Source organism: Pyrus communis, chromosome 5, assembly GCF_963583255.1.
Source record: "Pyrus communis chromosome 5, drPyrComm1.1, whole genome shotgun sequence".
NCBI lineage: Eukaryota > Viridiplantae > Streptophyta > Magnoliopsida > Rosales > Rosaceae > Pyrus > Pyrus communis.
In genome coordinates, this window is record NC_084807.1 from 3,396,381 (window position 1) to 3,411,371 (window position 14,991).

Here is a 14,991-nt window from a genome sequence, read left to right on the forward strand (position 1 = left end):
ATTGTTAGATACTCGTGTCTCTTGCCTTAGTTTATACTCAATTACTATCTCCCAGAACTTCATTGTATGACTCATTAACTTAATACCCTTATAGTTCATGCAATTTTGTATGTTGCCTTATACTTGTAGTTAGGCACCAAAGTATTTTTTCGCCATTAAGTTGGCATCTTTATTTTCAAATTCTTATTGAAAAGGTTTATGAGTCATGTTATACTTGTCTCTCTCAAGACCTTCTACACTTCGAATATTGTTAAGACCCACTGTTTTTCATTGCTTCATTTTTTTCAAAGGTTGCATCCACTTCACCCAAAGAAGTACTCATTTCGTGTCTTTCATTGAAAAGATTATGAAAATAATCTCTCCTTCTGTCTTTAACCATGTTCTTCATAGCTAAAACATTTCTTTTCTCATCCTTGATGCACCTCACTTAGTTCAAGTCTCTTGTCATCCTTTCCCCTTACTCTAGCCAATTTATAGATATCCAACTCTCCTTCTTTGGTATCCAATCACTTATACATATCGTCAAAATCTATTCGCTTTTCTCACGACTTTCTTCTTCTTCGCTATTTTATACCTTTCACGGCTTTCATTGGTTATATCCTTGTATAAGACTTTACAATATTCCTTCTTAGCCTTAACATTTTATTGTACATCCTCCTTCCACCACCAAGATTCCTTTTGATGTGGAACAAAACCCTTGGACTCTCCTAATACACTTTCTGCAACTTTCGGATACAGTAGCCATGGAATCCACATTTGGCTAACATTCCCCTCTATATCCTAAATGCATAGGCAAGTACTTTCTCTTTGAAAGTGACTTGTTTTTCCCCTTTTGATTCCACCATCTATTTCTTGGACACTTCAAGGTCTTGTTCTTTCTTCTATCTCTTTTGATATGTATACCCATCACCAACAGACATATTGGTTAGCCAGATTCTCTCCCAGTATAACTTTGCAATCCTTACAAGTTATACGATCCCCTTTCCCCCTTAAAAAGAAACCTATTTGTGTTTTTGACGACCCACTCTTGTAGATGGCCACGTGCTCTTCTAGAAAGAGACCATATGCCATTGTAAAATCAAAAATGGTTTTTCCCTCCTCGTTTCTCTCCAAATGCAGCACACCTATGTAGTTGTCTGTCTCCTTGCCCACATGTCCATTTAAATCTCCTCCTATGAATACCTTCTCCGTCTATGAGATTCCTTGGACCAATTCTCCAAGATCTTCCCAAAATTTCTCTTGTAGACTCCTATCCAACCCAACTTGAGGTGGATTTGTACTAATCACATTGATGAGTTCTTGTCCTATCACAATGTTTACTTCTATAATTCTATTTTTGAAGCTAAAAAATAAATAACCAGCAAGGGATGAGGTTTGATCTAAACAATTCAATAAGTTAATAGCATGGGTGTAAAGATAAATTTACATATTGAATTGAGTTTGTGAGGATATTTTAAGTAATAAATATGGGTTTAAAGAGATATTGATAGTTTAATTAAAAATAATATGAATGTAGTGAGTAAGCTGGGTGTAGATATAAGTTATTTGGGTTCAAATAAAATTTCCTAAAATCAAAATTTTGAGCCCACTGTGGACAGCCTAGGGTTTTTTTCATGACTTACAACAAGGACTTAGCGAAGTATATTAGGTGTGTCAAATTCTTTTTTTTTTTTTTCACCGCTTTTATCAAGACAATCTCTCTCCCTCTCCCTGTGTTAATATATCTCGAGAGTCGAGACTCATGACACATTCGTTAGTTGCAAGGTAAGTACGTAGTCTCTGTTAACTAAGTATCGGCTTTAGTCTCCTTGTTTGTATTTATACATTATATCCGTTTAGTTATTTACTTATTTATTTGATGAGCTTGGTATATATAGAATGATCAAGAAGGTGGAAGAGGAGGACCTTGTGTCTGGGACATTCACCTGGAGAATTGACAATTTTTCTAAGTTGAAAAAGTACCAGCATTACTCTGAAGTTTTCGTCATTGGTGGTTATAAATGGTGCACTTGGTTATCTTGTATTTACAAGCTTAATTTTTTATGGTATAATATATAATTTGTAGGTGGGTTTAGGGTTTACTCGTTTGATCTGCAGGCGGATGCTTATATATGCAGAGGGAAACAACGTCGATTGCTTGTCTGTGTATTTGGATGCTGCAGAGGCTTCAACATTACCATATGGGTGGAACAGATATACAAAGTTCAAGTTCACCCTCGTTGATCAATTTGATACCAACAAGTCAATAACAAAGGGTATCTTCTTTACTGATCATATTAGTCTTAATTCGAATTTTTACCTAATGGGATTGCCATTTACTCAAGGAAAAGTTTGGTAAATAGAATTTAGCGATTCTTTGCCTTCCTCATACTTTTAGTTTCTTTTGTACTTCTTACTATATAGCCTTGCCATTGTTTGTGTTGGATATGTGCTACACTCGGGAAGGGAAACCGTACATGAGACCTAGGGTCACAACAAGAAAAAGGGGCAACACCATTTTTTCACACATTTTTACACTCATTTTGTGGGGCTCACTTCGTAATGTATTTCAATAATGCGAACCATCTATATTCAATTCATCATTCATTGATCATAATCCAAACTTATCAAGGCGTTCTTTTGTAGTTAATAAAATGGACAGACATTGTTTTGCAAAGAAAAACTAGAATGACTGACATTAATCTAATGGTCATATGGTTTATGATTTAAATGATTTTTGAAAGAAGATCTAAAAGATTGACGGTTCAGATTGTTGATATAAATTACGAAATGGACCCTGCTAAACAGGTGCCAAAATATGTCAAAAAATGTGTTTCCCCTTATCGTAATGATATATATTATACATATGTATGTGTATGTACATGTAGTTGGGAAATTGTTTGCCAATATAAGATTGTTTGTATTCACTCATTGCTGATCATCCATATTGTCGTAGTGTGGTAGGCACACGAGCATCTCCAAGAGTTATTAAATTCATGTTTTGAACTACATATGTAGAGCCACATAGGATTTTCTTGCTTTAAGAGTGTAGCTAAATTCATTCTTCAAATAAGAGTTTCTAACCAAGCCTTCAAACATTCATTTTAATATGGTAATGTGTTCTTTTCTCACCATCTGCATTAATTAATCCCATAACAACAACAAAATGTGGAACCAACTTGTTTCATATTAGATAGTACATAAAATAATATTAAATTTTATAGAGCCTGTTGGAGAACAAAATCGTAAAGTAGCAAAATTTACTCTTTCAAATTGCCGCATAAATTAACAAACTGGTATTTGAAGAGTTAAATTTGTGTGGAGACTGTTGATGTTAAAGATACCTAAGTCTATGCCCCAGCTGAAGGTAGTTAGTTAGTGTTGGAAAGTATACTACGTACGGTCGATAGCTCAATTGACTTAAGTTGGTTAATTGAACATTTGTTTCGTATCTCTTTGAACTGTGCTTTTCTTACCTATTCAGTTGATCCATTAGAACATACAATCCAAATGGCCTCTTCTATCTTTTATATGGATACATTAGTTATTCATATGCTTTGATTCTTGATTAATGTTTTTGTGATCGTTGATATATATACTTCTGATTTTACAGACTTGGAACATACGTTTACGGCAAGCACAGTTGACTGGGGCCTTACATCATTCATTCCTCTAAGTGAGCTTCATCGCCATGATACGGGGTACCTGGTGAATGATGTATGTGTTGTTGAAGTTGAAGTTTCAGTTCGTAACGGTATTAAAATTTTAGAAGACCAAGAAACTGGTGAGCTTATGGATTTCAGGGGTTTAGTGCGAATAGGGAAAAATTTTGTTCCATTGTTGGAGGAAGTGTGTTCATCGTATCCTTCTTTGATTGAGTGCCAGATGAAGAGGAGTCGTACGTTTGTTCAATGTGCATTCACAGCTCTGGGCCGAGTCTTGCATTTTCTGAAGACTACAAAGGCCAAGGATATGAACGCTGATGCTTGTCAACGTCTTCAACTGTTATGGGAGGAGCTTGAAGCTTTCAAATTTGACTTGGCTTGGCTGGAGCCTCATGTTCTATCTGTTTTCGGCATGATGAAGAAGGTAGGAATAGTGAATAGACTGAAAGAAGATGTCGATATTTTGGAGAACGAAATAAAGACACGACGGGCTATCTTAGCGGACGCAGAAGCCGAGCTTGAGGTAGCAAAAAGAAATTTGGCAGAGGCAGAAGAAGAGTACTTCAGCAAGATAGATATGGATAGTGAGCTAGGCTATCCGTTAGCTTAATTTACGGTAGAATTTTCTCTCAGATATATAATAATGATCCCTCAGACAAATTTATGCAGTGCATGCAAATATGTAGTAGAACTTGGAGTGCTATGAAGTTTAAAACAAATCTAGCTCTGAATTTAAATTGTACCATATTTTCGTTTGTTTGTCTGGGGACTGTTTCATGTCGTGTTTTTTTCAAACGTGAAATACTCGCAAAAAGATGACGAAAGGAAATTGTTGTTCGGGTTCTTCGGATAAAAAATGGATGGTGGTGTTTTAGAATAAAGAACAACCAGCAAGGGATGACAAACCAGTGTTCACACAGTGGTGATTGTTGAAGAAAGTTGAGATTTCATCGTAAAATCAATTGGTAACATAGCGAGTAGTTCGACCTCTTATAAGCACTTGCATGGTTTGGTACCTTGCCGATGTGAGACTTTGTTCTCACATTCTCACGTGTGACAAATTTTCAAGCCTAACATGTGGACAACACAAACAGAATGATGTCACTGACTTGCAACCATTGGGCTTCATGTGTGGGCCAACCTAATCTGACCATGATGAAAGTTGGGATTCTAGCATAAAATCAATTGGCTATATGATGAGTAGATGAGTAGCCTTACATGGTTTGGTCCCTCAACAATGTAGGACTTTGTCCTCACATTCTCCCAATTGTACTGATTTATATTGGACAGGATGGTTAATTGTACATTTACGAAGAATTTGAATCCTCTACCAGGTTTTTTGGCTACCGGTTATACTAGAATTTAACTAAAAACCATTTAAGCACATTTACTTATCGGTTGCTAGTTGTAGATATAGCTGGAGTCTCGTGGCTTCATGATATTCTAATGTAATCTTCCTTTTCTTTCAAGCTTACGCCCCGTTGTCAACCAAAAAAAAATAAAAAGAAAGAAAGAAAATGAGTTCAATTCACGACTTCTCTCTTGCAGTTACCCGTAATGTGAATCCCATTTCATTCTTTATTTTTATTTCTATGTTATTGAACTAACAAAGTTGAACAATTACAAAAGTAAACAGAATTGCAATTTAAGGCCCCAAACGCCCAGATGAAACCGAACCATTTGCCCAAAAAATAAAGAACTAATTTGGTTTGATTAGTTTTCCGCAGTGATTTGTGTTGTACCCAAACCGAACCAATGCATTCAGTTGTAATTGATTCTGTTGCAAATTGGAGGCAAAACCAATCCATTCCAAACCATACCCTGATAACCCTGCAAGATAGGGCTCAGAATCTGGAAAACTTGGAAGTCAGTTTCGGAAAGTAATTTTTGAAAAAATGTACAAGATTAAAACCAAGGTCTATTGAAATTTAAGATTAAAAACAACCAGCACCTAAGTTGGATATAAATATACAACTTGACAGGTTTTCGTAACAACGATGGAATCCCAATACAAATCACTCTCTATTGTTTAATTATAATGCATAATTATAATAGTAATACACAAACTGCTGGTAATGAAGTAGCCTCCTTGAATCACTTTCTGAATCCTTTGAATATATTCTCCTTGTAGTATTTGAGCTCTTTGATGCTTTCTCTGATATCATCCAAGGCTCTGTGTTTATTTTCTTTACAAGGGGCTTTCTTATTATCTGCGCTAAACAACCATGTTAGTCAATGCTTGTCCCAAGTAAATTCACTCAGGAATACCTCCTATTTGAATGCTCACGATTAAACCACGTCAACATCCTGTGTTTCTGAGAGAGAGAGAGAGAGAGAGAGAGAGAGAGAGAGAGAGAGAGAGAGAGAGAGAGAGAGGAGACTGGAGGGGAGGGGAATGAAAGGGGAGAGAATCCTACTCCAATAAGAAACCACATAACCACCAAGACCTAACCACCATGCCGGGGCAATGGGAAGGGAAGTCACTGGCGTGGCCAACAACATAGACTGAGGTCACCGAGGGATGGATGTTTTAATTCATAATAAATAAATAGTGTGCCTTTAAGTGGTAGAGGAAAATTACAGAGTATACCAGGTTATGTAAGTATTTTTACCTTTAGGATACCAGCGAATGCATAGAGCTTTAATACTGCTAACATCCACTAGTACATGGGAGAAAAGGCTAGCCAGATCCGGCATGTACTTCTGCCAGAAAAAAAAGCCAGTTAAAAGAACTCCAACCAAGCTGATTATATTTATATCTAAGTACGGTAACAAAATGAGAAAAACATAGTTGGGACATCTTTCTAAATAGACACAATTACACCCTTTCGTTTTTTTCCATTTCCTCCAAAAGCCCCATAAACCTTATTGCTCCAAACAAAAATAAACAAAACCACAACCCACATCGTCATAAAACTTTTCTAAATCAACTTCATATAATCCTCCCTTCTTTTTGTTCTTTTAATCTCACCTCCTCCACAACCTCATTTGCAATTAAAACTATATCTACAGCCTGGTCCCTATTTACCAACACTCCATGTTTTTTTACTCCAAGCTCCACTACACATGTTTCCCCTTAATACAATAAGCTTACCTGCTTCTGACATAACAGAAAAACAACCAAATAAGTGAAAAACAGGCATTAATGCAAAAGCAAAATTGATGTGTGGCACAGTGGGGTCCTCGCATGCTTATCGGCTTATGAAATAAATTGCAACGCATTACTAATAACCAAATACTAACAAATAAGTCAATCCCGTATTAGAATTTTTTGCAATTGAAGTAAATTATAAACAAAAATCCAGAAAAAATGATTCAAATTACCTTCAAAAACACAAAATCTACATAAACTGAATTTCCTGCTAGGAGAGGTTGATATGTTCCAATGTTTCTCTTTACAAATTCTATGACCTGCAGTATTCAAGCACATATTTACTTACCAAGAAATATAAAGAAAGAAGTATGTGACTATAATATATCATTAATAATAAATTTGCTCAAACAGAACTAGAACATATAAAAAGGTCAGAATTGAAGGGAACAGAGGGTGATTACCATATGTAACAATTAAATTATGTGGTTCATCAAAACTAGGTTGTGGAATTATGTTATCCAAAACAAATAAGGAAAAGTACAATGAGTATCAAATTGGTCTTCTCTACACGAGGAAATGACCAAAGATTCCAGGTTGTTTGTTATTTTGACATCGAGAAACTCAGAGGTGGAATTCTCTAACAATTATTCAACTGAAAGAGTTTAATTCTTTTTATTCAATCCTATGATTAAACACGAGTTATTAAAATCACAACAAATATTGATTAAAAGAATCCCAGACATCCAATGACAGAATAATAATTAATTATGCCAACCAAAATTAATATAGCTCATGTGTAAAAAGAGTTCTTTTGCACCTGCTGTTCAGCTTCTCTTTCACTAATCGAACTTTTGAGCACTTTTGTTGCCAACCCTAATATTATTAAAGTTTGTCAGTCGTAAAATCTTACACCATACGCTAAAATGATAATAGATTCTTGTGTACGATATGATGCTTGGCGATAAAGAGAACAAATGTTTAACCATATGTTACCAAGAAGTACGATGTCGGATTACCGTGCTTACTTACCACTAGCTGCATGATGTGTTTGACACCATTCTCCCATTCTATCTAAACACTCCTTGGTTTGGTGGATAACTAAATCAGGGCCCTGAAATATAAAAGGGGTAACAAGTAGGAAAAAAAAAATAATAGATTAGGAATTGAGCCCAAATGATAAAAGAACAGACAGGCATCATAATAAGTATCAAGGAAAAGGATAACATCTAAGCGTATTCCTTCAAACAAACATCCTTGACTCAATCAGGTTTTTGTTTCTTTAACTTCTTCAGAATTATATGATAATAAATTTAAAAATAAAAAATAAAAAAAACCAATGATGAAGACAACCTATTTCCAGTCTTTAAGGAAGACAAAGGGAGAATGAAAAAGCCTTTGACGGTTTCCGTCGTAATTAAACTACGAGTGAACATCACTCCTACAGCTTCTAGAGGATTGAAAAAAAACTAAAACCTGCCCTTTGAAACCTACTTAATGAAACATATCTGAGATGTTTTGATCTCATTTTCACTTTCAAACATTTTGATTCTGTGTATCTTTGTTTTGTTTTGTTTTGTTTTTTTTTTATTGGACATAATAAATGCAGGGGATACATGCGGCATAAAGTAATTATGTATGAATACTCTCATACAATCTTTTAAATTGCAATCAGGGATAACACAGAGTAGTTAACTACACCTGCAAAATCTAAAAATAGAACTACACACAGGCATATCCACACATTAATGCACAATGCTGAAAATACCTCCACCAATTTGGTTAATCTTCCATCAGTAATTATACAAGCAATCTCCAGTATTCGATCAACTTCAACATTCAAACCTGCACGTCCACGGAAGCAAAAGTGAATATTTTTGTGTCATCGCATATTTAGGGCAATTAACCATAGAAATCATTAAGTGAAGTGAAAGAAGACAGCACAATAATAGGTCAGTTTGATTTAATGTACGTTGCCCAGCATTCCTACATATTTTATGTGCATCTTTGTCTTCTTTTCAAGGAAGGAAACAGAATGAGTACATTAATAATCAAAAAGACTAAGAAGTACAATTAAGGTGGACCAGTAGTCTATATATAAATAGCCCTAAACCTGCATGAAACAGAACATTCTTAGCAGGAAATACAGACACCTATCCAATAAAACGGAAGAAGCCGGCAACTACTAACAGAAAGCCTAAAAACCCGAAACATCCAATCCAAGTTTGGAAGAAGAAGCAAAAGAATTGCCAAGCCAAAAGTCTAGCATTTTCCCATAAGAAATACACAGATTCCCCATCCTTCCCCTCAGAATCTCAGATTAGGTTACTCCCAAGTATCATCCCAGAAACAGAACCTCCCCCTTTCCAACTGTGAAACGAAGATTAGAAGAGAACATGGAAAGGACCGGACCTGAGCTATGTCTTTCCGCGGGCATTGCCACGACCCTCTAAAACTCAAATAAGTAACATCATGCAACATGTATATACTCCATACAACACAGTTCCACATAGAATTAGTTCCCAAGAGTAGCGAAGAAATTATCAATGTTATTTAGTTAGGCATTTTTGTATTATACCAAGCAATATTACCCTTACCAGTCATTTCCAAGTCAATCCATATCAGTGGCATTTTGCACTCTTCTGGAGGTATCTCTGTATTTTTCTTACTCTGCTTCTCATTTACCAGCAACTTGTTATCAGAGTCGTTGACTTTCTTCTTGCTATTGCCTGCCTCAAAAGATGCATCATCAAAATGAATATACTCATATTTTTCAATCCACATAGCAGGATTATCAACAAATATTCACCTAAGCAAATCATTATTATGGCAATTACTTATTATATATGCCCAATGCCTAGTCTATCATGAATGTGGGTTACATTTAGAAAAAATAAAGATTTTTTTTGTCTGTAAACAAAAAATTTATACTTCATCAAAATTGCAGGATCCATTAAAAAAATAAGAACTTTTTTAGAGAAATATTAAGAAAAAGAGCCTAAAATGGTTGTTCACTGGAAGTATGCAGCATCCAAATATACTGGAAAGATGAAAGTAAATAGTAATCACGAAAACTTCCTAGTAGGACTTAGCCCCGGAAATTGTCGAGACCAGCTCAATACAAAAGCAAAAAGTGGTTTACAGCCTAAATCAGCACCAAACTTCACCACTAACCAAGTAAGCAGTAAGCTTAATTTATAAGCAATCAATCCGGAGAAGTAAACAAGCAATAAGCTTCAAAGACGCCTTTCCCTCCAGCCGTGTCACATTTTTAGGCTAAATAATAAACCCTAAACCCAAAACCCTAACACATGGAATGAAAGTGAATGAACCTGAAGATTTTCTAGTGCCATCGGAAGAAGACGAAGTTGGATCGTCGTTTTCGGCGTCAATCTCCAGCGCAGAGAATGCATTTTCGAGGAACTCCATTGTTTCTCTGTCTCTGTTGATTACGATTGCTTGGGTTTGGTTCTGAAACTTTAAACTCATTTGAACGTATTTTAAGTTTGTCAGAAAAAATATTTTTGGGTTCTAAATGTATTTAAAGTGACTTTTACAAAAAGTATAAATTATATGTTTCTTTTAGGAAGTGTTTTTTCAGGATAATTTGTATTTTACTAATGATTAGTTTTAAAAATATTTTACTAAAAATATTTTCAATTATTTTAAAAACATATTCAAACGAGTTCTGGTCGGCCGAATTTCGATTTGGTCTGTCTAGACCAAAAATGATCATTGGGCCCAAAGTATGCTGGCCCAGATAAAATTTCACTGGAAAACACTAATTGGGCTTTATTTACAAATTTCTTTAGCCACCTCTTACAAAATATAAATTTCTTTGGACACCCAAATATATTTAAGAATATACCAAAACTATCGTTTAAAACAAAATTTCTTTTTGTTTATTTGAAAATTAAAAAAAAAAATAGAACGTTAAAAAGGAAAAGGAGAGTTTCAGACGGCCAAGCCGCCATCAAAGAGGGGTGAGACTCAAGAAAAGAACACCTTGTATGCGAAGGGTCTTAAAGGAACGTCATTTACTTTTTAATTTTGGATATTTGCCTGTGTTTTGGTCTCCACCACTCTCTCTGACCCTACCCCCTCTGTTTTTTTCTTCCTTCCTTCCCCATTTTCCGTGGGATTTGCTTTCCAGCTCCATCCTTCTTTTTCTCCTTGGCAAGGTCATCCTCTTCTATCATTATTTTTTTTTCCTTTTCACTTTTGCTTAACCTTTATTTCCCTGCATTTCTTTCCTTGCACTTTTTCCTTATTGTCTTAGATTTGGGTTTTATGCCCCCTTTTAGCCCTGACGTTTCTCCCCGTCATCAATCCTCCACCACTGACATGTGGTGTTTGGTGGTTGTTAAAGTGCGTTTCGCACTATTTGGTAGGATTATGGGAGCGTTTTTTCCGGGGGTGGCTCACTCACCGCCATTTTTCGTTCATCCAGTTTGTTCGTGGGTTCTTTCTCTTGGTGGTGGTGACATATCGGCGATGGCAGCGCAGCTTGCGTGGTGAAGTTTGCACTCTTCCAGATTTAGGGTTTTCATTGTTGTAGGCTTGCTCTGACAAAAAAAAAAGATTAGATAATAGGAAATTTTATTTAAACTCATGTAACTTCTTTCTACACCCAACTTAAATTTTAAATGTTAATTGTCTATTTTATCCTATTGCAAATACCAAATTTATCAATAAACCCATGTACTATAATTAAACTCTAGCATCACCCTTTCTTTATCCTACGTTCATTCTGGCTAAAACCCTAATAACTCTAATAGAGAAAAACAAAGCTTTTTCTATTGATGGATGGTGATTTTGAAGTTTTTAATCCTTCAACTAAGGTATGACTCGATTTATGGATATTTTGCGTTTACTTCTTCTTTGGATTAAATTTCATACTTTTTATATTATATTGCATTTGTTTTTCTCTGACGGTGTCTGTCGGCATCCCAAACCACCATTGCAATGACTTTTGATTAGTACTGCAAAGACATATTGACTTGATTCTTGGTGTAGATAAAGATTGCCCAACCTCATCAACCTTAACCATTAACTAGCGAGCGTCATTCTTTGGAAAATTCAAGTCTATGGAAGGATCTCTTGGATCCCAAGTCTATGGATGTGTTTGGTAGCAGAAAGAAAAAAAAAACAAAAAAAAAAAGACATGGAAATGCTAGTCCAATACGGCATATGCAATTATAGAGCGGTAAATGACGCCTCTTTAAAAAAGAAAATTCAATTAGATGTTATTTATAAAAGGAATGAGTGTTAAGATAACTTTATATTTGAATTGGGTTTGAGAGTGTAACAACCCGTCCCGGGATTTACGGAAGAAAATGGGTATTTTTGTATTTTCACTAAGTTTGGGGGATACTTTCCTTTTTTAAAATTGTTTTTGAGTCTTAATTGGTGAACCCAAGGGGCCCACCCCCTGTTTTGTTCCCCGGTTCCCTTTCCCTTTCTTTTATTTCTTCTAAAAAGTCTCTCTTCTCTCTTCTCTCTTCTCTCTTTCTTCCTCTGTGATTTCTCCATCCCCCCTCTCGGTGCTATTTTCACCGACAAGAACGCGCACGCACACACACCCGTGCCCACACCTCATCAACAACGACAGCATCACCATCTTTCGAGGCACGTGGTTGTGTTTTAGACGTCAAATCACGAGGAAGCACGTCGGGGAGACTTCCCCGGATTTCCTGCGAGAAACCGACGGCTTTCGAGGCAATTTCCAGCCAAACCACGGCGAGTTGGCCGGCGTGCAAGGTATCAATCTCTTCGTCTCGCTGAGTAATACAATTTTCCTTTCTGTTTCACCCAATTTCATTGAGTATCGAAGAAGTTATACTCATTTGAATCTTTCCTAGTTTCAGGCGGACACCCGTGGCTTCCAGGCTGTTTTCTGGCCAACTCCGGCTACGATGATGGGAACCAAGGGTATATTACGATTCCTTACCTTCAGGGCTTCAATTTGGTATATTGAATGACATGTTTTGGTTGAGTTTTGAGCTCCATCGGAGCTTGGGAATTCTCCGGCCGAAATCCGGCCTTCTCCCTCCTTGGAATCCGGCGAACCACCAAACCCAAGGCCTTTGGGCCTTTCCTGCCAAGCCCAAAACCCTGCGCAGCTCAACCCAACCTTTTCATTATTTTTATTTTTGTTTTGTTAATTTAAAGGCCTTTGGGCCGTTTCTTTTAGGGCCTCAGGCCCGTTTACCCTAAAACCCGTTAGGCCCAAACCCAAGTCCAAACCCTTTAACCCAATCCGGAGAGCCCCGACCCGTTTGACCTGCTGACCCGGATCCGGTCTGACTGTTGACTTTGACTTTGACCGGTCAACGGTCAATGTTGACTTTGACCGTTGACTTTTTGGGTTTTCGTGCAGGACCCCTCCTAGGCTAATTTCGACGTTCTGAACCCGTTTCCGATGTCCGTTTTCCCAAATTCAATCGTTTGAGTAGAGTTTGACTAAATGTACGATTTATGTGCTTAGGGAAGATTATCTGTGGCGTTTCCTTCTTCGCTAGATGGCGTGGCCTTTCGACGACGAAGTACTGTGAGTGGACCCCTTCTAAAAATGCATGTTTTGATAGTAGAAATGTGTACATGAAAAGCATGATTTGATGATAATGTTTTATGAAACGTTTTACGAGATAACATGCTTACTGAGGCTAGTTTGAATTATTACTATTTTTCCTATAACCCATGTTCTTATAGAATATCTGATGGATGACGATATGATATTTAAAACATGTTTAGAACACCTCTTTATAGTATAAATGATGCATGAATTTATACTATGAAGTTGATTTTCAATATATGTATGTTCACTGGTTTTGTACTTACCTAGTGGTCCTTTCCGCTACGGGACGTAGGGATAGATCCAGTCCGTCCCGGGCGACGGTTTGGTGTTGGCATAAGGCCTGGTGTGTGTTTCCTTTGACTGTCTACTCAAAGACGAGGAGCCGGCATGGGGCCTGAAGTGTATTTTCCTCTGACTGTCTGCTCAGAGACGGGAAGCCGGCATGGGGCCTGGAGAGTTATATCGGACATTCACTAGTGTTTATTATATATACAAGTTATGATTTGAGTTGCACGACATGCTAGGTTTCGGAAAACCTATGTTTATCATAATATTTGTGTTTTCATAAAACCTAGGGGTTAGTACGTTGATAACTGTTTTATTTTATATATATATATATATATATATATGTTGAGAATCAATGTTAGGTAGAATCAATGTTAGGTATGGTTGAGTGGAAAAAATTAGGTGCAATTAATGGGTTTTGTGTGGTAGCAAATAATCTTAGTTTAATTAAGTGTGTGGTGTAGCTTTCATTTGGTTTGCTATAAATACCCAAGTCCTCAAGCATTATATATCATCCAAGGAAAAACAAAGCCTAGAGCTAAATAAGAAAAGCTTTGCTAATTAGTTTGTTTTGTGAGCTTTCTTTAAGAGTGTGCTCTATTTTCTTCTTCTTGGGATCATTAGAGTTATCTTGGATACTCTTCTTATTCAACAATTGGTATCAGAGCCAAGTCGGTCAGGGATCGTTCTTGGTAGAGCATTGGTTGTAAAGTCTCTTGAACTTCCGAGTATACTCTGTGGTTGCAGTTTTGACTGATCTTCCACATCAGAAAAGATTTCTTGAGATTATTGCTGGGGTTATCACAAACCTTGAGAGGGAGCTTCTTTGTGTCGAGAGTAGTGTATTACTCTGCACGGTAGTCACTCAAGCTTGTTCGGTGTAGTCAAAGTCTTGCCGATACGATGGGTGATCTTCAAGTTGTTGGAGGAATCAAGAAGCTCAACAACCAAAACTATAACACGTGGGCAACGTGTATAGAGTCTTACCTTCAAGGTCAAGACTTGTGGGAGGTTGTCGGTGGTAGTGAAGTTACACAACCGGCAGCGGAAGATGCTAACGGCGTCTTGCGGAAGTGGAAAATTAAAGCAGGCAAATCAATGTTTGCCTTAAAGACCACAATAGAAGAAGAAATGTTGGAGCACATTCGGGATGCTAAAACGCCAAAGGAAGCATGGGACACTTTTGTTACACTTTTTTCGAAGATGAACGATACAAAATTGCAACTTCTCGAGAATGAGCTGCTATCGATGGTACAACGCGACATGACGATTGCCCAGTACTTTCACAAGGTGAAGTCGATATGCCGCGAAATTTCAGAATTAGATCCAACAGCTCCTATTGGGGAAACCAGGATGAAGAGAATAATTATCCATGGTTTGAGACCCGAATATCA

The 14,991-nt window shown here is 36.8% G+C and overlaps 2 protein-coding genes across 2 annotated transcripts; one reads left to right on the forward strand and one right to left on the reverse strand.

Moving 5' to 3' along the window:
- The first annotated feature begins 1,878 nt into the window (after positions 1-1,878).
- On the forward strand, positions 1,879-4,334 carry LOC137733573 (MATH domain and coiled-coil domain-containing protein At3g58250-like). The gene is made up of 3 exons (XM_068472707.1): positions 1,879-2,012; positions 2,098-2,255; positions 3,593-4,334. The coding sequence occupies exons 1-3, from the start codon at positions 1,879-1,881 to the stop codon at positions 4,252-4,254; spliced, it is 954 nt and encodes a 317-aa protein (XP_068328808.1). The 3' UTR covers positions 4,255-4,334.
- Positions 4,335-5,578: 1,244 nt separating this feature from the next.
- LOC137734954 (oligoribonuclease-like) lies at positions 5,579-10,251 on the reverse strand. Its single transcript, XM_068474297.1, has 8 exons — positions 10,068-10,251; positions 9,333-9,464; positions 8,504-8,580; positions 7,768-7,849; positions 7,556-7,611; positions 6,969-7,055; positions 6,257-6,347; positions 5,579-5,854 (listed from the first exon to the last, which is right to left on the reverse strand). Exons 1-8 carry the CDS (start codon positions 10,222-10,224, stop codon positions 5,739-5,741), a joined length of 798 nt encoding a protein of 265 aa, XP_068330398.1. The 5' UTR covers positions 10,225-10,251; the 3' UTR covers positions 5,579-5,738.
- Positions 10,252-14,991: the final 4,740 nt, after the last annotated feature.